We start from the raw sequence: 24,618 nt of genomic DNA on the forward strand, positions 1-24,618 counted from the left end.
TGTATAATCGTCAATATGATTGAAGATTAATTTTATGTAAAAATTATGATAAAATAATTATTGAATTATAGAAAAATATATTAGTAATTAGATTGCTAATTAGCTCAATTTAATTGAGCAATAAGGTTTACATTAAGTCTAATTGAATTAGATTCAATTAGGTTTGACTTGATTAGGTTATAAGATGATCTAATCATTAAGGAAGATTAATTTTTGATTGGATCAAGACTTGGACTCAATTAATTTTTAATTGGATTAGAATTTAATTGAGGAGGTTAAGTATCTAATTGGATTAGGTTCTCTTATTTAATTGGGTCTAACTCAACGAGATCTGGATTGGGATCAAATAACAAAGAACTAAGAGTCCAAATTAGTTTGGACTTCTCCCTAGCTCCAACCCCATGACATCACCGAAAAGGTTTCATGCCCATTTTGGTTTTTGTGTGAAAAATTCTCAAACTAATCTGCATTCCACGCCCCCTTTCTCCCTTGTTGATAAGGCTTGGGTTGGTTTTAGTTTGAGTTTAAATTCAACTTGAATTTTGAATTCAAGTTTTAATCAGTTTTGAATTCAAATTGAACTCATCCAATCTTATCTCACCTTATCCAATTTGTTGGATGCCAAAAATAAAAAGGGCTTTGAATGGGCATGTGTGAAGGATCTGAGAAAGTGTTTTTCACTATGAGAAAGAAAAGAAAAATAAGGGTGGGCATGAGACTCTAAGCTATGGGTTCATCCGAGGAGTGTGTACCCTAGTGTTCCATCTAAGATTTTGGGAAGAGAGGAAAAGAGAGAAGAGAGTTCACATCTTCACCTTCTTCCATCATCTAATCTTTCTCCTATAGTCCTCCTCTTGGAAGAGTCCGTGAGATCTGAAGAAGGAGTCTAATCAGCCGTTAGGAGTAAATCTCTGCAAGGGAGTTAGTATCTCGGAAAGATCGTCAATCGTCGAACCTCCGATTGGACAAGAAATTTTGTGTGGATATCTGTGGAGGTCAAACATTCTGTGCAACTAGAAGCAACTGACAAGTCCACAGAAATTGGCTGCGGTAAAAATCGACCCATGCTCAAGTGATGAGATCTTATGTCACTTTTTTTATAGATACGATCTACTACTTAGATGTGATCTATTATTAGATTTTAGATTATGCATGCATGTTTATGTCATAAGATCCTTACATCGGTGATTTTTAGATCAGATCTAATATATGATAGATTAAATATTTAATCTAAATATCTTTTACTAATTTAAATTTAAAAAAAAATAAAATTGTATGCATGAAACTATCAATATTTTCTTTCAGTATGATCAAGACATTAATTTTTAAATCCAAATTTGAGTTAAGCCAACTCTAGATTAACCATTTATTAAACAATTTGTAATCGATCTTTTTCACTTTTGAGAAAATCAACTCTATATTCTAATAATGAACTCTTTAAAATCTTTTCTTCTTCTTTTAGATCAAACCCATTTAAGCCTTTCAAAACTATTTCAGAAAATTTTGCTAACAGTCATGTTGCTAATAGAAAATCTATGATTAACTTATAAATCCAATATTTGACCTCCAAATGATTTTATGAAAATCAAGTAATTTGGTCTACCAAGACATAGGTCCCTATAATTTCATCATAAGATTAATTTCACCGGTCAAAAAAATATTTCTATTTTTAAGTTTACTAGGATAATAGTGAAACTACTTTACTTTAACTTAGAGGATCTACTCAAGACATCAAGTAATAGAAATTATTTATAATAATTGATTATCCTTTTAATTACTTTCATTCCACTTTTCTCAATAAGAGAACTGAATTCTTCAAATTTTTTATAAATCTAGATCAAATCCAAAATCTACTACTTTCTTTTTTTCTTTTAGATAATCCATGATAACTTTCAATCAAATTGAAATTGCTAACATATCCCATAATCATATCAAGATCAAATTAAATGCTAACAGAAAATAATACAACTCAAAATATATCTCTATGTCAATTGTTTAGCCCTTGATTACATTCCTCTTAAACTAGGCTTTGTGATCTTAATCAGAACTTTATCAATATACTTTCTATACTTATCCTAAGCAAAGTCTTATATCCACAAATATAGACATTATGAGATAATTCGTTGGACTTCTAATATTAGTAATTATTTCAAGATATCAATCTGAACCCTAAATTTTATCCCACTCTCATTACTAATATAAATTCTAAAATCTTGAACCTAAGCTCTAATACTAATCTATCACTATCTGAATCTAGCATCCAGATCGAGCATGTGATGGCCGTACACTCCTTAGGAAAAGATCTTAACAAATATGCAAGGCTTGCCTTTTATCGATACATCAATCCAACTCAGGCAATGGTAAAAGTAAATTTATTAATTTTTATTCAATATATAGATAAATTTTCTAAGACTAATAAGAAATAGAACAAAGATTCAATGAAGGTCCAAAATAATTTTCATTTAAAGATAGCTAAATAAGTAACACCTAAAATCCTACACTACTTACAAATCGGTCCCAAGCTCCATAGAATCTTCTGAATTTGAAAAAAAAAAATGATATAGAAGTAAACTTTATAGGCTCAATAAGTTACTAGAATCTCTAATTCAATTAAGTATTTTACACAAAAAAAATTTCAAGTTGCATTATCTTTTCAAATAAAAATTTTAATGAATATAGAAGCATGCCATATCAATCAATATAGAATTAAAATATATAATCACTCGAAATAGATTATCCAGATAATCAAGGGTCAATCTTTCACTCTCACTCTCCTAGTTCCTCTGACTATGGCTATGATCGACCCATGGCTAGCCACGAAAGAGACTAGATATTGGACTACAATATACCATCCGTCGGTCATGCACCAATGATTATCCCATCAAAGGCTCAAAAGAAAAAGTAGTTCTAATATCACACAAATAAATGTACTCTCATCAATACATGCAAGTGATTAGCCCCATCTAACTAGGTTCAAAAAAAAAATTAGTCCCTGACTATAACACACTATTTGCTGCTGTGCACTAGTGATCTCCCCACCGAAGGTCCAAAAGATGATTAGATCCCGAATCTGTGTGATCATAGTCAGACTAAAAAGTAATAGACCAACAAATATAACATATTTTGATGCAAAGAAATATAATTTATTTTTTCACTAAAATATACATTTGTGATCAAATACTTCATAATTTAATTTTATGGAGAGCATATAAGATAATTAATTTAAATAGAATATCAAAGCGATATATAAATATGAAATCAAACAAAATATATTAAGGATGGAGGTAACTTATAACTTTTTGTTCTAGGTTCTCATGAAACTCCACCAATCTCAAAACCAAAATCTAAAATAATTAATCAACCTATTAGACTTCTAAAAAGCAATAGATAACCTAATTTATACTATCAAATCCAATCTAATATCCAGGGGTCTCAACCAATCCAAGGATCTAAATATTTATCAAATATAGATATATAAGTGGAGATCAAGTTTACCTATTTGTAATGGATTGAGTCATGATCAAAATTCCTTCACTATCTGGATCTACAATTCCACCCGATCAATTCAAAAAAATTTCTAAGTTAGATCTAATTTCATCAATTAAAGAAGAATTAAAAATTTAGACTTGATCTGGATCCATTGAAATAGGAAGGAGAGAGTGTGTGTGACTTGAGTTAGGTTGATCAGAGTCAGGATCTGATCCATTAGTGATCACAATATCTGAAGCATAAATCAGGAAAAGAAGATTAACAAGCATAGAAAAATAGATTTAGAAAAATTAATTAAATAATTAAATAACAAAGGAAAATGAAAAAATAGGGAGAAAGAAGAAAAAGAAGAGAAGGAGAGGGAAGGGAAGAGAAGAAGGAGAGGAGAGGGAGGGTGGTATTCATGACTAGATTGGGATGGTGGTGGCACAATTAAGCACGATCGGAGATCAATGACAATGGTGGTGCCGACAGCGACAGCAATGGTGGCATTGACGATGGTGGCCCAACAGAAGGCCAAAAGAAGCAGAAAATAGGGATCAAAATGGTTTCAAATAATTCTAAGGAATATGGCAAGGGTCTAGGAAGAATGGAAGAGGAAGAAAAAGAGGCTCACCAGCAATCAACAGAGATGGCAACTCCCAATCGATGGCAGTGATTTTTCGATGGTTCAAGGGCACAAAATTGAGCCAAAATAGGGCAAGGAAGAGAGAGAAGATGGTTTTAGGTGGCTGGACTTAGGCTAAGATGGTTTGTTGGCCGCTAGAGAGGAGGAAGGTAGGGAAGAGGGGAAGAAGCTCGATGATGCCGATAGTCAGAAAAAAGGAAGGGTTTAAATAGGACTCAACCATGGAGAAGATAAGGCTGATACAACACTGGCTGTTCGACAATTGCACCAACCTCCAATGGCCATCGCTAGTTAGCACCGGCTCGAGATTTCTGCACTAGCCATCGTTTGGTAGCCTTAACCCACTGGCAAAGGTGCTCGATATGAGGGATTGATATTTTCAAATTCTGAATTTGATCCCCTCATTTTCTTTTGGAGGATTTTCATCTGAAGTCAGTTGGGTCCACCGACTTCAATCCAAAATGGGCTTGGTTAGGTTGGATTTCACAATTATCATAAAGCTAAGTTCTGTATAGTCCTACTATAAAGCCACACCTTTTTTTTTAAGAAAGAAAACTTTTGAGCATATTTAGCTTGAAGTAAGGCTTTATTCCAATCAAGTCGAGGTTTAGAAAAAAACTATTGCATCTGCTTGCCATTTATGATGCTTTATTTACAAAACGTTTCTTGCTTGATTGGATTATCAAAAGGGATTCTAAACCTGTATTGAAATTAGGAAGCAAGGATACAAATTAAAGCTAAAATGAAAATTTTCTCTCTCTAAGATAGTGAGAATACTCCTCTCACAAAGGAAAAATGTAGGAAATATAGAGTATGTTATGTAAAGAAATGCTAGATATATACATAAGTGAGAAATTAATTTGTTATTAGTAAGGGAGGATGAATTATTTGTCAATTGATACTCAATGTGCCATAGAAATATTCAACCTCCAAAGATGAATTAGTTACTTGGCAACTTTGTTCCAAGTTATTAATCCTCTCACAAACTATATATTTCAAAAGTAGGTGTTGCACAAATACAAACAATTATGTAGCTAGCACCCAGAACTTGGCATAAGGTAGAAGACACATAAAAATATGTACTTTAATTGTAGATTAGTCTCAAAAAATATAAAAGGAACCATTTCAAATGATAACAGCTTGTAAATCATTGCTTGGTTTTAATTAAGGATTGATATTAATGCAAACTACTAGTTGATTGGGTTAATAAAGTTATAACAATCTAAGGATAAAAACTGAAGCATCTTATGTAGCAATTGAGAAAAATTATAGATCTTCGACAAAAGTCATCACAAGGTGCAACATCCCTAGCAAGATTTCCTTAGATAAAACAAAAATTAGCAAGAAAAAACATCACTAGTAATTAACCATAGGATAGGAACAACAAACAATCCTCTACAACAAATCCTTTGAGAATCATCTTCAAAAGAAGCTACCGAGTGATGGTCGTATAGTGAAGGAACCACTACACATGCCCCAATCACATTAGATGTATTAAAAAGATAAACTTAATTTTGAATTAGTTAGATAATTTATTTGGATAGTTCTGGATAGATAAATATGAAGTTGTTATTTTGTTAGAGTTGCTTGTTGCTCTATTTTATCTATCTAATATTTTAGTTAAATTTTAAAGCTATATATATGATGTATCATAGAGAATGTAATCAATTCTCTAACAATCAGAGGTCTTATTTTTTTCATTTCTTTCCACTTGTTTAGTATTTCTTCTTTTATCAAATTGGTATCACAACTAGATCGAGATGGTGAATAGCATGCAACTTCAAGTACCACACCTTATGAAAGACAATTATGAAAATTGGAGCATTCAAATAAAGGCCCTCCTTGGGTCGTAGGACGTCTAGGAGGTGGTCAAAAAAGACTATTTTGAGCCTCAAGATGATTCAACACTGCAAGCAAAAAAATATAATGTCCTATGAGATTCAAGGAAGAAGGACAAGAAGACACTCTTCCTCATCTATCAAGGTATAGATGAAGCTAATTTTGAGAAGATCTCCACCCGACAACCTCTAAAGAAGTATGGGAGCCCCTCCAGAAGCCCTACAAAGGCATTGATAAGATGAAAAAGTTTTACCTCTAAATACTGCAAGGAGAATTTGAAGCCTTTCAGATGAAAAAATCTGAGAGTATCTCGAACTATATCACTAGATTTCTAACTATTGTAAACTAACTTTGGAGGTATGATAAGAAGTTGGAAGACATCTGGATAATTGAAAAAGTTTTGTGGTCATTTGATGATAAATTTGATTATATTGTTATAGCCATTGAAGAATTGAAAGATCTAAAGAAGATGTCAGTGGATGAGCTTATGGGATCATTGCAAGCCCATAAGCATCGCATGAATAAGAAGCAGGAGGCAATGGAACATACTTTTCAAATGAAGCTCTCATTAAAATAAGCACAAGAAAGCTTAAAAGGTGATGGAAACACAAGTGATCAAGACCATGGCAGAGGTCAAAGTCACAGTAGAGATTACGAGCATGGTCGTGGCCGTGGAAGAGAGGATGAGATAGAGATAAAGCAAATCAAAATATTTGACATGGGAAACTAAATGCAAAAGGTCAGAGGTATAGATCTAAGGTTCATTGTTATACTTGTAAAAAATATGAACATTATTCTTTCGAGTATTTTTATAATAAAAATAATCAAGTTGAAGAAGCAGTTAATTATGTTAAGAAAATAGAAGAGGATCTTTTATTATCGTTAGCCTATAAAGAAGATGAAGCAAGTAGGCAAGAAAGTTGGTATTTAGATAGCGGGACAATTAATCACATATACAGTTATAGAAGCATGTTTACAGAGTTAGATGAATCAGTGGAAGGACAAGTCTCTTTTGGAAATTTTTCAAAAATATCGATGAAAGAAAAAGATAAAATTTTAATCTACCTCAAAGATAATAGTTATCAATTTATTTCTAATGTGTATTATGTTCTGGATATAAAGAGTAATATTTTGAGTTTGGGACAAATGCTTGAAAAGGATTATAAAATCTATATGAAAGATAAGAAACTTTATTTGAGAAATAATACTAATGATTTGATTGCCCAAGACAAGATGTCAAAGAATATGATGTTCATCCTCGTTATCAAGACTAACATAGCCAAGTGCTTGAAAGTTTATGTAAAAGATGCCTCATGATTGTGGTGCTTGATGCTCGGGCATCTCAACTTTGATGATCTCAACATGTTGTCAAATAAGTAGATGATGCATGGCTTGCCTTATATCGACCACCCTAACTAGTTGTGCGAGTTTTGTGTTCTCGACAAACAATCTAGAAGATGCTTTTCATATGAGGCGAGATACAGAGCAAAGAAGGTGCTTGAACTCATTCACACGGATGCATGCAAACCCATTATCTCTACATCATTTGGTAAGCATCAATATTTTTTGACTTTTAATGGTGACTGTACAAAAAAAAAATTGGATATATTTTTTCAAAGAGAAAACAGAAGATTTTAGCATGTTCAAGAAGTTTAAGATGATTGTTGAAAATAAAAATGACTATTTCATCAAAGTTGTTTGCTCATATCAAGGCAGCGAGTTCACCTCCAATTCATTTGAAGTATTTTGTAAAGAGAATAAGATTCGGCATCAACTGACTATCCCTTACTCACCCCACCAAAATGGTATAATGGAGAGAAAGAATCGCACTATTCTCAACATGGTGTGAAGGATAATTAAAAGCAAAAAATTATTGAAAGAGTTTTGGGCGAAGGTGATAGCATGCACCATCTATATTTTGAAGCAGTGTTCTACAATACATTTAGAGAATAAAACCCTACAAGAAGCATGGATAGGAAGGAAGCCAAACATCTCACGCATGAAGGTCTTCAGATGTGTAGCTTATGCGCATATGCTGGAGCAAAGGAGAACCAAGCTAGATGACAAAAGCTCAAAGCTCATCTTTATTGGGTACAACGCTAAATCTAAAGCTTATAAGTTATTTGATCATAACAATTCAAAATTTATGATCAGCAAAGATGTGAAGTTTAATAAAAAAGGTGAATGGAGTTGGCACAATAAGGTTGGCCAAATCATGAGAGATGAGCCTACTCAGATTGAAATAAAAAAATCTTCATCCACTACCAAACTGCCATCAACACCAATGCCTTCACCGACACCATCATTATCCACTTAATCAGGTTCATCATCGGATGGCAATCCAAGAGTACCACAAAAGGTGAGAAGTCTAAAAGAACTATATGAGGTAATAGATGAAGTACACCTTGTTTGCCTCTTTGCAGATTGTGAGTCTATTGAATTTGAAGATGCCATAAAAAGTGTAATATGGAAGCATGCCATGAATGAAGAGATGAAAGTCATCAAGAAAAATTTCACATCGGAGTTAACTGCTCTTCCTAAAGGACAAAAAGCCATCAGAGTGAAGTGGGTGTGCAAAGTGAAGAAAAATGCAAAAGGTATAGTGGAGAGATATAAAGCCAGATTCATGACTAAAGTGTACAAGCAGAAGATCAAAATTAAGTACAATAAGGTATTTGTCTCTATTATTCACATGGAGATTATTTGCTTAGTTTTATCAATTGCAACATTATATAGATGATCAGTTTTTCAAATAGACGTAAAATTGAATTTTCTAAATGGCTATATTGATGAGGAGATCTATGTGGAGTAATCGGTAGTTTTTGCTACAAAGAGACATTAATTAAAGATCTACAAATTAAAAAAAGATATTATATGGTCTAAAGCAAGCACTGAGGGTATGAAATATAAGAATAATGCACATTTAAAAAAAAATAGATATATCCAGTGCCCATATAAAAGAGCTCTCTACATGAAACCAACAAAAATGGGGAGGATATTTTACTAATCTCTTTAGAAGTATATGACTTAAATTTTATAGTAACAATCTAGCGATGTTCAAAGAATTCAAGCAAGCAATGATTCGGGGTTCGAGATGATGGACAATGATTTTATATCATACTTTCTAGGAATTGAAGTCATGCAAAGTAAGGAGGGCATTTCTATATCTTAGGAGGTCTATGCGAAGGGGATACTCAAAAGGTTCAAGATGGAGGATTGCAAGTCAATTTGTCCATCGATGGAATGTGGGATCAAATTATCAAAGTACAATAATGGAGCGACAGTCGATCTGATATATTGCAAGAGTCTCATTGAGAGCTTGAGGTACTTGACATGCATAAGATCGGACATCTTATATGGTATCGGGCTAATTTGTTGCTTCATAGAGGAGCCAAAGTTGACATATTTAAATGCTACAAAGTGAATTATGTGCTACATTAAAGGTACTTTTAATCAAGTATTCTCAATCACGGACTATTTTATTCAGTTTCTAATAATTCTTGTTTAGTTGACTACCCAGACAGTGATTAGAGTGAAAATCTAGAGGCTGAAAAAGTATGATCGAATTCATATTTTGCTTAGGTGACACCGTATTTACATGAGTTTCAAAGAAATAACCAATAGTGGCACTTTCAACATATGAAGCTGAATATGTTATGGTCTCTTTATGTATATGCCATACCATATAGTTATGAAATCTTCTGAAGGCAATACAATAACTGCAAGATGATTCTATCAGAATCTATATCGACAACAAATTGGTGATTGCACTATTTAAGAATCTAATCTACCATGAATGAAACAAACACATTGATGTATGTTTTCATTTTATTCAAGACTAAGTAAAGAAGAAGGTGATAGAATTGGAGTATATCAAGTTTGGAGACCAAATTGCATATATTTTCATAAAGCCCCTCAACTCTGAAGTATTTTGCAAATTGAAAGATTCACTTGGAGTCATTGATGGAAGAGAATTAAGTTTAAGGGGGGATGTTGAAAAGATAAATTTAATTTTGAATTAGTTAGATAATTTAGTTGGATAGTTCTGGATGGATAAATTATGAAGTTGTTATTTTATTAGAGTTAGTTGTTGCTCTATTTTATCTATCTGATATTTTAGTTAAGTTTCAAAGCTATATATATGATGTGTCGTAGAGAATTTAATCAATTCTCCAACAATAAGAAATCTCATTCTTTTTCATTCCTTTCCACTTATTTAGTATTTCTTCCTTTATCAAGATGCACATCAGATGCTAGTCCAACAATAAATGTCATATGCCCCAATCAAAGTAAGCAAAATTGTCCAATAACAAGAAAGAAGCTATCATAGTTGTGCCTACACCAAACACCAGCCTCAAAATGTATATCACAAGCAACAATTGGATGCTCAACCTTAGGACAAGAAAGACAATCCATTCATTTAGGATTAATTAATTTGTCGAATTCATGACACTCAAACTAAATGCTAGTCTCACAACAAACATTGATCATTAGTATTAATTGAAGTAAAGAAAGACAACCCCCAAAAACTGCCAAGAAGTAGCATGGCCTTAGTGCAAGGCATGCAATAAGGGAGAGAAGGGCAAAGAGAACAATATTAGGACTCGTTTGGTTCATGGGAAGTAGAGGGGGCGAAGACGATTTTTGAGAAGTGGAGAAGAGTTCCTTTGTTTAGTTAGAGTTTTAGGAAAAAAGAGAATAAAAAAAGCTCTTTCTAGGAAAAGATACTTCTCATATTTCATAAAAAGTAGAAGCACATAGGAGAGACGGATTTTGGAACTTTCAATGAAATAAAAATTGATGGTCCTTTTTTCTTTCCAAATATATTCTTTTAAGATCTATAGTTGAAATTTTATAAAATATTAATGAATGGTTAAGATGGAATATTAAATAGTGATATATGCTAAGATCTCCACTTTCTTCTCTTTATAAAATTAATATAAATATTATATTATCTTAATATTTATATTAATATAATATAATATTTATTTTAATATATATTAAACTATTTATATATATTAATATTATTTTGATATTTATATTAATATAATATTTTTATTAATATTAATATAGTATCTATATAAATATAATATTAATATATATATTATATTAATATAATAAATTATTATGATCCAATATTATATTATATTATTATATTTATATTAATATAATATAATAATTTTTGAAAAAATTATAGGAACATTCTCTCAATTTTAGTTCAATTTTATTTACACCCTCTATATTTTAAAAAATATCAAATCGATCTTTTTAATTATTGATATGTTTCAATATGGTCCAATCGATCACTTACCAATAAACAGTATTATCTTTTCCTCTCAATGAACAAAAATGCTCCTTGCTCATGAGTGGGCTTGAAGAATGAAGAGGACAAAGAGGAGGGGGCCGTTATGGAGGGAGATGGTTTATGGATGACTGAGAGGAGGACAAGGAGGATGAGAAGAAAGAAAAGGCAGTGGAAGAACGGATAGAAGTGAGAGCACTGTCATAGAGAAGGAAAAATGGATGAAGAGAAAGGAGAGAAGAAGGAGGAAGAAGGAGAGACATCGGCAATGGAGGAGGAGGAGATCAATCGAAGAAGAGAGAGGAAGGAAAAGGAGGATAAGGAGGAAGAGGAGAAGGATGAGAATGAGGAGGAGAAATGAGAGGCGATGGAGGAATGGATAGAGAAGGAGGTGAAGGGAGCCATCATGGACAAAGAGAAATAGGTGAAAAAGGGGAGGAGAAATGAGGAAGGAGAAAAAAGAATGCCAGCAATAGAGGAGGGGATCAATCAAAGAAAAGGGAGAGGATGAGGAGCAAAAGAAAGAAGGGGAGGTGATAGAGGAATGGGTGGAGGTAGAGGGAGCCATGCATCATGAAAAAATAGAAATAGTGAAGAGGAAGGGGATGAAGGAGGAAGGAGAACGACAAAAGAGGGATGCTGGCGATGGAGGAGAGGATCAATCAGAGAGGAGGGAAGCGGGATGAAAAAAGAGATAGAGATGAGGGTATTTTTATCATTTTATAAAATAATGGTATCATATGATAATCACATGACATCTTTTAATTAAAAGAGATAAATAGCTGGATCATATTGGAACATATCGAAAATAGAGCAGTCTGTTTGATACATTTTAAAGTATAAGAGATGTAAGTGAAAGTGGACTAAAGTTTGAAAAATATTTTTATAATTTTTTATATTATTATTTATATAAAATTTGGGAGCAAAAAGATATGGTCTTATATTTATTAAGAATATAATAGTTATTTTATATAGTTTTTTCAGAAAAATAGATATTCAACCAAAAATAAGTCACTTTAGAATAAACCACTATCCCATGATCAACCAAACAAACCTAAATTATATTTTCAGAAAGTAACATCATAGGAAATAATTTTTCAAAAAATTGATTCCTAGGAAGAAAGTTCTTCTCATGAATCAAATAAGTCCTTAATGTGCACAAGAGCAACCACTAGTCGTCTCAATACGAAAGGGGATCTAGTCAACACATGCGGAGCTATGAAACAGCAAAAATTAAAGTCTGGAAATAATTTATCAAGACTTTTGACTTCCTTTTGTACCTATAAACACAGACACCATGATGCATATGTTCCTTTTGTACCTATAAACACAGACATCATCATACGTATGTTTTTTGTTTAGGTTTCTAAAAATGCCTAAATGTTTTAGAATGCCTTAGTCATCTAACAGAACTTTCGCTTGAAATGCTGATTAAAAAAAATTACCATCATTTGAAATTAAATCCTGATTTTTGATGTAAATCAAAAAGCATTGTGTTGACCTAGAGAAAATACCACTAGGAACATTTGTCATTATAAAAAGATATATTGTTGTCGTAATGTTTGGAAACACCTCAATTCTCTATGATATAGTCCGAGGAAATCTCAAGTCTTTCATCGTAGGGACAAGCACTCAGATTACAAGAAATATTTGACATCAACAAAATTTATCCTAGCTAACAACAAGCACCCTTCATTTGCCAAGGGGAAGGGATTTGGAATATTTGAACTTTTTATACTTTACATATACAGCTTGCAAGAGAGAGAATGTATTTTACATGTTCTTTTGCATTTTGTTTGTCTACTTAAGTGATCATGCACATAGATCAACCTATCAGGGTTGGTTACATGATCTTTAATCAAAGATGATGGGATGAAATTAATTGTGGTTCAATGGTGATGCACTGAAGCAATGTTAGCCACGTTTTAAAACAAATTTAAAAAGGACTTCGAATTTGTATGCTATGTAGACTTCTCTTTCCCACATCCTCTCTCCATCAAAACTGGCCCAATATTAGTCAGATTCTGAATCGACTTTGAAGAAGCTGTGGATGTGCTAAACAAGCAGCTCTCTTTGCAACATATCACATTTGTCGCACATGAAAGAACGTTCCAATAAAGATTTCACTAATTGTATACTCTTCTAACCATAACTTAAACTAGCTTCGTGAATTTGAGTTATATCATAATTATACTCTTGAATCTTTAACCCAAAATTACTGTCAAAAAAAAAAAGGAACTAAGTCAGAATCAGGATTTAAATTTAACTCTTTGAAAAACTATTTTATTTGCATAAATCAATTACTATTACATGTTTCTAAAAGAAAAGAGTTGGGGTATAATTTCATGTTCCTTCTATTTCCAATTGGAAAACTTAATGAGATTTCCTCACATAACAGTTCCATATAGTTGAAAAATGAATGTTCTAAAATTTAAAACAAGAAAACATTTCCTTGTTTTTCTACACTTGAAGGCAACTACTGTTTTGATTCGGAGGGACCATGGGGCCCTGAACATTGCTCTTGCAAACCCTTGTCTCCAGAAACTATAATGACATCTATGGACTCATCTGCAGACAACTCCCCTACCTTCGCTGCTTCTCTTCCTTTTCCCCAAAGTACTATGTACAACCCGATTACTATCAACACAGCTCCTAATACACTGCACCACAAAATAAAAAAAAGGAACATTAGATTATTTTTTTAATTAATAGATGCATATTCTTCGTCTTTTTTTAAGGTAGATAATTTCATGAAAACAAGAAGAAAGTGAAATTACAGGAACCGTATCTAATGTGGACAGATAATGTGATGCACATGAGAAGCCTGGATAACTAATATGGTTGTTCATCTGATTAGATACTAGCTTCTTCCATTGTTTAAGTGATAATACGATAGATGTACTTTCAATTTTTGCCACTCTAGTTTCTTCTTAAAAACAAAACAAAAGAAAAAGAATAGTCTTGTAGTCTGAACTGAATCAAGTATGAGAGCATGTACATTAGTAGTCAGAGGAAGGTGGAATCATGTCCAAGGGTTTGCATCTTGTTAACAGTAGAGTGATCCCAACACTGAATCTAGAGTCGTTTTTACACAACTACCACCTATTACCAAGCATCCAGTGCCAAGGACAATACAGGATGGCAGTACATGTATGTCAGACAACCTTATGAACACCACAAGTGGACAGGCTGAAGCGGGGTTCTTTAGAGTTATGAATAGCAGTTGTATTATACTAGTGAAGATGCAAAGAAGAAAGGTGAACTCAAGAATTCAATATTACCTTCCAAGATGCAACTTCTCATTCAATAAAAGTGAACTCAGAAGTGCCACGATGACAAGCATCAAAGGATTAAAGATAGAAGCATACAGTGGGCCCTTCTTCTTGATGCACCAAGCCAGAACTGTAAGGATAAGTCCAGATCCCACCACACCCTACAACACCACATCATGAAAGAAGGCACACTTTAGCAGTCACATAAATATTGTCAAGAGAACAAAAAAGAGAAATGTCTGAAAAACCAAAAAAGAATAAGAAAAACCGCACCGAATAGATGACGGCGAGCAGCCTAATATCGAAACATAATCTCCATTGTTCCCAATCCCTCTCTACACAAAGTGCAAAAATGATGGACTGAACTGTGCCCATTAAACACATCAAGGCCGTGGTCGAGTAGTGGCAAGGATATTCTTTCATCATCTTTGCCTGCAAAGGTAAATATTTGGAGACATATCCAACAGTTATACAAGTGTAGTCCAAGGTACCAAGAGACCATAATCGCGTTAATATCACCTGAATTATTAACCAGATTGCATAACAGACACAACTGGCAACAGCCAGCAATGAGCCCATTACGTGATTACCCGGCTCTTGGTGAGGTGCTGCTGCTCCCTCGGAGTGGGACTTGAGGAGGTTGATGTTTGTCGACCAGATATTGATGTCTACTCCTCTGTAGAAGGTAAGAAGCATGGCACCACTAATCCCAAATATGGTGCCCAAAACCTTTGCTTGTCCAGAAAGGGAATGGATTCCTAAACTCTCCAACCTTCATGTAATATTTAAGATTAAATTTGATAAATAGAAAAAAAAATTAAATTAAACTTATTTGCAAAAATATAAATAGATTATAATAAAATCTCTAAATTTATTTGTAACAATATAAATAGAACATCAAGCACCTGAACAGAACAGCCAAAATGAATGTGATTGCTGGGATGAGATTAGTCATAGCTGAGGCAAAGGTTGCTGATGTAAGCTTCATGCTGGAGACATACAGATTCTGTGCTAATGAACCCCTGCCCAATTGAACGTAAGCAAAATATTTAGGAAGTGATTTCCAATCAACAAACTAACATATGAAGCGCCGTTACTTATGGATGATTAAAAGAGGCATATTTGCTAGATAGATTGACATCAATTAGGCATAATTATACTGAGCGAACATTAAATTTTGTTGGAAAATTTCTGCTAATTAATACAGTTAATTATTAAAGGATTTGGAGTGGATTACTTTTTTAAAAGCTTTTGTAATAACCACACATGGAGACATATTAGATTGGGATTTAATTTAATTACGGTCACATAATTTTTATATGGAGAACTTACACTAGTATGTTCACACATGCGAACCATATATGCCTAGTATTAACAAAAAAAAAGTAAAATAAGAATCTAAAAAAATAAAGCACCCAACAAAATGAAACAAATAAAATTATAAATATAAATAATATATATCAATATAATATGAATAACTTGAGTTTCCAAGGAAACGTATGCACGGCGCGCAAGGCATCGCCAAGCAAGCCAGCATGCATGCGGTCACCAGCCAACTTCCCTCAAAGCCCAACCTAGGCTTCTTGGGAAAGAAAATCCATTTAAGCAAGTAGACTTGCTTTCATGGATCCGATGTGTGGGACTAAAATAGGTAAGAGTTTTTAAAATATTTGAAACAACTAACAAATGGGCTTAAGGTTGGTTTTATTTTTGAAATTTAAATCTTTTATAAATTGAAAACTCCAGCAAGACAGACCTTCATTAACTAATGAAGCCAGTGGAGGTCTTCCTTCTTCCTTTTTGAGAGAGAGAGAGATTGCTTTTTTTGATTAAGAGAAAGAGATTGCTTAAGATAGATAACATGCGTGGAGTAAGTTAGGATTGCTTAAGATAGATAACATGCATGGAGTAAGTTAGGAAAGAAATGGATCTTATCGAACGATTTTGTTGTCAAGATAGCATGAAATAAGTTTGAGGAAAAATAATTAAAAGGATAAAGCTTTGTTTCGAAAATTATCCATACTGATAATTGTTATATGATAAGCTTTTACATGTGAACCAACTAATTTTCTAAGGGAAATTTTGACAGAGTACATATAATTTGTATGGGCTTTGAAGTCTGAAATAAATAGATGCAACAAGCTGCAACCACCCTCTGCTAGATGTGGTCATCTAGTGGTGCAATTCTCCGTTCTAGTGTTATTGGGCAGTCAGCTGATATCAGGACTAAACTAAAAGCCACCCCAGAGATTTGGCAAGGATCTCGGGATGGCAGAGATTCTCAGTTGCCATGTGTCCTGAAAGCCAAAAAAAGTTAAACAAGACCTCAGCATATAGACAAAAAGACATTTACAACCAGCAGCTAATGTTGGTTCCTCTAAAGAGTACAAGCTAGTAGGCCAGGTTACTGAAAACGAGCCAAGGTGTACCGCAGATTTCTCGTGAAGGCTGATCCAACTCGCTGTTTCCATTTATTAAGTGGTTAGGACTAGCGAATACCAGAAGAAATTATTGGGACCTGGGATAGATGTGGCCAAACAAGGCTTTGCGTGGAGAACAGAAGTCATGGAGCCCTCTTCTCTCCTCTATTTGCAAGGAATAGAGGATGATGGTTGTCTTGTGAACGTAGCATGCATCTGGGAAAGTAGGGCCTCATGCATCAGGAGTTTCTTCCAGAGGTGGTAATCTCAGGTCAGACTAGGTATGGGTCGTATTGGATACTAAACACATCAAAGATATATCAATCCAAACCTAATTTGGGAAAAAAATCCAGACCCACCCTGACCATTTTACTAAATGGTTAACCTGAGCTGACCTACAATGGGTTAAATCAAATTAAAAGGGTTAAGCATTGCCACCCTACTTTCTTTAGTGCTTCCATGTTTGTTTAGGAAAGAGATCTCTTTTTAGAATTTTAGCTGTATTTCTTGATCATTAAGAATCTGATGTTAAAGCACATACCCAAATAGCCCGCATAAGGAAGCCAGCATTAAAACCTTCCATGTTATCTTTGGCCGACTCTTCCTGCAATTACAAAATTTGAATAGTTACACTGACATATCCTATTTTCTCAATAAACTTTATTAAATCACGAACGAAAAAAAAATATTTCTACTGTAATTTGTAGAAGCTATATAACATTTCTTTTGTGACGTAGTAGTTATAAGAAAATCCTTCTGAAAATTAACGGTAAAGTTCAAACTTTTGCCATCACTTCAATAGAATCAACTGAGCAGTTTTCTGAGAAACAAAATCGCATGAATAGGTGAAGTGCATCAATTTTTTAATATAAACTGATCACCTCAGGTATAAATAATTGCTGGTGGACCGTAAAAGAAAAAAAATGCTATTTAGCATCATACTTTCCGATAATTCCTTTTTCCAGGTATTTAAAGCAGACACTAACAAGAAAAGAAACGAAGATTTTTTTTTATAATCACAAAAGTCGGTCTCGGTAAAGCTGCCATAAAAAAAGAAAGGCGAGGACATTTGCTGTTCGCTCCTTAAAGGGGGACAAAATGAAAATATAAACAAATACACAGTAAACCTGATCAAGGGATCTTAATCATGTCGAAACCTTTGCTCTCACACCACTTCTCCATTGTCATCCGAGTCGTTAACAAGGAAACATATTTTTTCATTTTTTTTACTTGTATATTTTAGAGAAATATACAAAAACAAGAAAAGATCGTACATACATACATACATACATACATACATACATATATATATATATATATATATATATATATATATATATATATATATATATATATATATATATATATATATATATAGTATTAATTTTTTACCTTTCTAGAAAGAAGGCTAGAGGGCCTAAGAAAACAGAGGCGAAGAGAAAACGATAGGTTACAAGGACCCTCATGTCCATGCCATCGTTGATGGCTAACTTATAGAAGACGTTTACCCCGGCGAAGACAACCTGAACCAAAACCATTCCCCCCGCCGGCTTCAGCCCTTCCAACACCGCACAAAGCTGGCCTCCCATTACTGCCCACAAACTCCGACGTACCCCCAAGCCTTTCAACAATACAGCAAACAAGCAGGAAGAAGCCCTTAATCTTTCCTCTTCGCACCTGTCCTTAGAGAAACTTGGAAGTTTGAATCCTAATTTATAGGAGAAAGAGAGAGAAGAAAGGAGAAAGAGAGAGGTGGCGTCATAGGGACCAGGTCGCTTGCATGGTGTCAGACTAAGAGAGAGAGAGAAGGGGGGGGGCGGTGGGGGGGGGAGAGAGATAGAGAGAGAGAGAGAGACTAGAAGCTTCCTGGCGAGATCTAAGCGGTTGGGAGGGGAGGTGGCGTTGGGGAGTCGCGACGCCAGCTATGACTCGGTGTCCGCACGTGTTGAGCGGATGTCGCGTGGCAGTATCAAGTGGCGTGGGATTCTGTCACGGTGCTTGGAACTCGGAGGAAGCTGAGACGCCGCGTGTGCGTGCAACCGTGAGGATCATGGACGGATTTTATTTGGCGTGGGTTGGAGAAATTGGTTGGATTTGTCCCGCCAAATAAACTTTGGACTATTCAGTAAAATATTACTATATCATTCCATAAAATTAAAAAAAATTAATAAAAAGTATATTCAAAATGATTAATTATGATTAACTGCAAACTGTATTTCATTCAAATTTTTAACTAAAAAGGGAGGTATGAAATTTTGAATCACGAAATGATGACGCAGTATTTCATTGGATGGCCTAAAATTTATATAGCAGAATAGTTCTAACTGATAAGTTTTCCATGGATTCAGTGGAAAGTACGTACATGTTGAAGAAGTGGGAAAATAGATCGAATGGGATCTCTCTGGTTGCCACCATGAGTGTCAATAACAGGTTGCTAACGAGGACAAGAACTATTCCTTTTTGTTCGACATTGCCAGCGCAAAAGGTTGCAAGAAAGCTATAGCTCTTCTTATATTCGGAGTTGGAAAAGAAAACTCAATTGCTGCAACTTATATTTGTAATGGATTTGGATTGTATCTTTCACACCAAAGAACGAACAATTTTTTTTTTTTTTTTTTCATGATGTGCACTATTCGATCTTGCAATAGCCACTTCAAGGGCCATGCAGGCATATGAAAAAAAGAGAGTTGGGAGTGCTTAGAGTGCGATGCTTGATCCAATAGTTGATGCCATGGAAAAAAAGAGCAAGCATTCTTTCACGTGAAAGATACAGTGGAACCCACCTATAACACGACATGCATCCCACCATTAGGCCACCCATATTTCGATGAAATGTAACACCACTCAACACTCATAATTCGGAACACATTTGTGAACGAAGTAGCGTGACCATGAACTAATACTCAGGTATGCACCTAAAATAATTGGAAGGTTATTTACCAAAAAATAATAATAATAATAATTGGAAGGTTGAATAACTTGAGGTAGAGGTACTATTAGACCAAATCAGGTCCATATACCACCTAAAGGTGACTATGAGCTGTAATTGGAACAAATAAATATCTAAATTTTCAATGGAAAAACTATTCATCCAAAAATCAGGTTTGATTTTAAAAAATAATGAGACCAAAGCAAATCTACAGTTGGAGTCTGTATTGTTCAGACAGATCCTGTACGTCCAACACATCTATTTTGGATCGAGTACCCATTCTCAAGCAAGTATTACATAGAAAGGTTTACATTGTATCTTTTACATGAAAGAATGATCCACCTTCTTCCATGAGGCCAATAAAATTAGACCACATAATAGCTGCTTTGAGATCTATGTAGGCTAATGGAAGAAATAGGTTGGAGTGCTTTGTGATTTGTGTAAGGTGCAGTCCAATATGGTTGATGTTGCAAGAGAAGAACAATCATTCCTTTACACAAAAGATATTACCTCGAACGCTACACAGAAATCTTAATTCCCTTCTTACCCTTGCAATAAATCATTGATGACATAGCTTCAAATTAAATATAGACGATAAATGATATGAAAAATATGAAGAATATACCGTAAGAAAATTATAGTAGCATGCAAGCCATCAAGCCTAAATCCAGCCTCATACAGAGATCAGGTTGACAAAAATCATTCCTGCATCTCATGGATAATAGGATGGGGCTAAATTGTGCCCAAATAAGCTATTTTTTTAAGACCGAGATCGAGATCCAAAAGTTTTGAGTCTATCATTGAATTTTGATAAAGTTTGTTGAGTTTACATTTTCAAACCTTAGCAACAGATTACTGAAAGGTGGCATTCAAGAACTTTGCTACTCTTATTTATTTATCAAAACATATCATAAAAGAAATTTATAAAAGAAGTCTGTAAATTTAAGAAGAGGATCATTTCTAAAGCCTCAAGACCTTATGAACAAATATCCAATAATATTTGATGTATTAAATTGCAAGCATTGAAGACCATGGTGATGTTGTAGCAAAGGAAGTCAATATAGATTGGGATGGTAGGACGGTGGTGTGCAGGAAATAAGAAAGGGACAAAATAAGCAGTGGGATAGTAGAAGATCTTATTTTTCTTTCTTCTTCTGCTTCTTCTTCTTCTTCACCTTTTCTCTTTGTATTTTTTATCCAAAATAAAATAGAATGATTCTATAATAATCTAAGATCTTATCCAAGAATTCTAATCAAAATGTATCATTTGCATTCCTTAACCTTGTATATATGCATACCCAAGATCAACTTAGTGCATGCATAGCAAATGTAGAACTCAATACATACGTCAACAAATCCTCATATGTCCACTATATATCTTGATGTTTTTAGTAGACTAAGGATTCAAATCCAATCACAAGTACCATGCATCGAATCACAAAAACTATAATTATCTCGTAGTCATCTTAATTGGTCTCATGCTATAATGTCCTCTAGTCCACACAGTTCATGGGCTATGTCCATTTTAATATTACTTGTTACAACCTAAGATCTCTTCCTAAAAGTCTAGCAAGAAAGTGTTTTTTAGGTTTCTTGACTTGTACAAGTATTCAGTTTCTATCTAGTAAATAACTGCGATCGATGTGGGATAAATTAAACACGCACTTGCATTGGTCCTCATAGACTCCAACTATGCTCTTAATTTGTTCATGTGGCCATCTACCTATTAGATGGTTTCAATGGTTTGCAAGCTATGTAATACACCAAATCTAATTCCGATCTCATTCAAGTATGCAATGTGAATCAGCATATATAGGACTTGTGTAATAGTTATTTCAAAGTTGTAGCTATGAAAACATGAGTCATGCTCAATTGAGAAAACTCCACTATAGAAACTAATACTCATGGAATGGCATGTAACTGACAAAACTGAGATGGCTAGATATTCCGAAATGTCAAGTGTTCTATTGGTTTGCTTGGGGATAGATGTATTAAGATGGCAGGGGGCTAGATATACCTATAGAAACCCCTTTCCGTTCTGGTATATATAGTTGGATCCCTACTTTTTTGGTACATTATGTACATTAGATCTACTCTGCAAATTGGATCTAGTTTGTTAAGACCTATATTCTTTCTTATGCTCATTTAAGTTTGGATTAAGTAGAAATGTGATTTGAGTACCAAGCAAGATTTATTATTTACAAGTCTTATTTCCTTCACGCTCAAGCTATTGTAAGACTTGTAAATATCAATTCCCTACTTTTATGTATAGGATGATTGGGTTAGTTTAAATCGAGACATGATATTTTTCACTATATCTGGACCTAAATTTGAAAAGTTCTAGAGGTTTACCTTTAGGGGCCATTTGGTTGGGGATAATCTGATATGGAAAAATGATTCCCATGTTAGATTACCATGTTTGATATGAAAAAGAAAAGAAAGAAATGATAAAAAAGTTGGTGCGTCCCATACTTATTTTTTGAAGAGAGAAGGTAAAATAAATATCATGAGAGAGTTGGTATTTGATAAATTTTTGAGTGGCGGTAATCCATATTTAACCAAAATATCCTCAATAAAGCTGCATATATAATTATTGACTTTATTTTCATATCTTTCCAAATTTATTCAATAGAGAGTTTTTATCAAAAATTTAAGATAGAGATAGTATTTTATAAATGGCTATGTGATTATAATCATTACATAAAAACTAATTGGAGATGACAATGCTATTCTAATATTAAAAAATTATTTTATTTTTAAGAGTATATTTATAAATTGGATTATATTCCTATGTAGATTTATATCCAATCAAACGTAGTAATCTTTTTTTCAATATCATTTTTCAGAGTAATTTTTCCACCAACCAAATATAATAAAAATTATTTTTCTCTACAATCATTTTTTCAGATAAATGATTCTCAGAAATTATCAAATTACTCTGTAATCTGGTATACCCTAATCAAACAGACCCTTAGATCTACATATATGGAATGTGATTAGGTAGGTTTGGAGTTAGGTCGAGGTCGGTGGCAACTTTGTTAAAAAGAGTGCTTAGTTTCCTAGAGATTTCACCCATGGACTTCATAACAACTTTTATTTTTCTTTATATAAAATTATCATAAAAGGAATTTTCAAAATCAATAAGTTCAAAGAGAGAATATTTGACATGAATCCTCGATATCTCACACAAACATTCTATGACTGTTTGGTATGCTTAATTGCAATATTATTCACAAAGAAAGATTTCCAGCTTTAAAAACTTTTCTAAAATATTTTTTATAAGGCCACATTATCATATAAATTATTATAAATATTCTATGATGGCCATGAAAACTTGTTACCCACCAAAAATAGGAAAATAGAAAAAGAAAATTGTTGAGCTGTCACCATCTCTTACGTTTTTTCTTTCTTATTTCCTTCATTTTTCAGTGTATCTTTAACAAAGCAAAGTGATTTACAGGATGGATCGACGCTACTTAGAACCTTTTCCTAACTTCTGTCGAGTCTTGTGGTTTTTTTTCTCTTCAGAACTTGAGTTTCCCTCTGTACCAGCTAGTTTCTCATCTAAATAAATGGGTGGTCCCATCCTCCCACTTTCACATCAAAAACAGAACAAAAAAAAGAAAAAAAAGGTGGTTTACAAGGATACAGGACCTTGTATGATAATTCCATCGCTTTTCTATACCTGTCTTTGCTCCAGTTTTCTTGCTTGCTTTTCTAAAAGATTAGATTGCTTTTTTTTCACTTTCTTCAACTTAGATTGGCATCGCTTGGTTCCAGGTTCCTAAAGTCAGTCAATTTCTGTATGGCTGTTCTTCTGGTGTCGCCCACATTTCATTTTCGGTTGCCTTGATTATTGTAGTAACTTTAGCTCATGAGTAAAACGTGGGCTTCTTTTTCCTTTTCTCTTTTTTTTTTTTTCCTTCTTTTTGATAAACAGCTTTTTGATGTTTACATTGTTGCACGGGGAAGTTTACTGGATCTTTCATGCCTTGGCTAAGATGAAGATACTGCTAGAAAAGTAGGCAAAAATATAACTGGACCAAACAAAGGGATTCTTGGTCAGAATTCCCAAATGAAATTTTCATGCATTTTTATCTAGTTTGACATAAAAAGGATCATATGTTATGGTATAAATTTGGTCTATGAATTGGAGTTGTTGCTCTTGTTAAATGTGCCGTATTGACTTGACAAACGGCAAGCGTCCGTCTTTTCATTGCTTCTAATCCCATTCATCTTTGCTGATAACGACTCTGTGATCGAAACAGTCTGAAGAGTTTTAATTATTTATGGATTGTGGCATATCCTTAAATTTAGTACAGCTAGCATATTCAAATACCCAACAAAGGAAGTTATTGTCCCTTTCTGCAATTCTGCATGTAATCTCGTTGTACCTTTTTATGACCAGCTCGCAATAAATAACGGCGCCTATAGGCTTTTTTTTTTTTTTTTTTTTTTTTTAATATAAAAGAAAAGATAGAGTTGGCATAAAGGCTATTAATTAATAAATCTCAAGGTCTTTCCCGCAAAAGAAGATGAATCATTTCCTTTAAAATGGGAAAAACCAGGAAAGTAGTAGCCAGGTTGATGCAAGTTCTCATAAATAGCAACATGTCACGAGGAGCTGCAATATTTATAAGAAAAGAAAAACCCAGACAAACTTCGAGGCACCCCATGCATCTATCACCCAAAAAAAAAAAAAAAAACTAGCAGTCGATTATGTTAGTTTTTATATACCA

The 24,618-nt window shown here is 33.7% G+C and overlaps 1 protein-coding gene across 3 annotated transcripts; it reads right to left on the bottom strand.

The window, feature by feature from the left end:
- Positions 1–13,548: 13,548 nt before the first annotated feature.
- Positions 13,549–18,648, bottom strand: LOC105038017 (WAT1-related protein At1g25270). Of its 3 annotated transcripts, XM_010913684.3 has the most exons (7): positions 18,343–18,648; positions 17,492–17,554; positions 15,436–15,552; positions 15,050–15,302; positions 14,804–14,962; positions 14,540–14,691; positions 13,549–13,918 (listed from the first exon to the last, which is right to left on the bottom strand). In XM_010913684.3, the coding sequence occupies exons 1-7, from the start codon at positions 18,537–18,539 to the stop codon at positions 13,735–13,737; spliced, it is 1,125 nt and encodes a 374-aa protein (XP_010911986.1). In that variant the 5' UTR covers positions 18,540–18,648; the 3' UTR covers positions 13,549–13,734. The 3 variants fall into 3 exon arrangements, with proteins under 3 accessions (XP_010911986.1, XP_073107027.1, XP_073107028.1); XM_073250926.1 differs by having other exon boundaries at positions 14,804–15,302; XM_073250927.1 differs by having other exon boundaries at positions 13,550–13,918; positions 14,804–15,302; positions 18,459–18,609.
- Positions 18,649–24,618: the final 5,970 nt, after the last annotated feature.

The sequence above is a fragment of the Elaeis guineensis genome, chromosome 1 (genome assembly GCF_000442705.2).
Source record: "Elaeis guineensis isolate ETL-2024a chromosome 1, EG11, whole genome shotgun sequence".
Lineage (NCBI taxonomy): Eukaryota > Viridiplantae > Streptophyta > Magnoliopsida > Arecales > Arecaceae > Elaeis > Elaeis guineensis.

Excerpts from the sequence above, each read along its gene's own strand:
- LOC105038017 (XM_073250926.1), bottom strand. The coding sequence starts at position 18,539 with ATGGGAGGCCAGCTTTGTGCGGTGTTGGAAGGGCTGAAGCCGGCGGGG. Across the intron at positions 17,555-18,342 it reads CTAGCCTTCTTTCTAGAAAG|GAAGAGTCGGCCAAAGATAA; the intron begins GTAAAAAATTAA and ends TTGTAATTGCAG. Across the intron at positions 15,553-17,491 it reads TCCTTATGCGGGCTATTTGG|GGGTTCATTAGCACAGAATC; the intron begins GTATGTGCTTTA and ends TCAATTGGGCAG.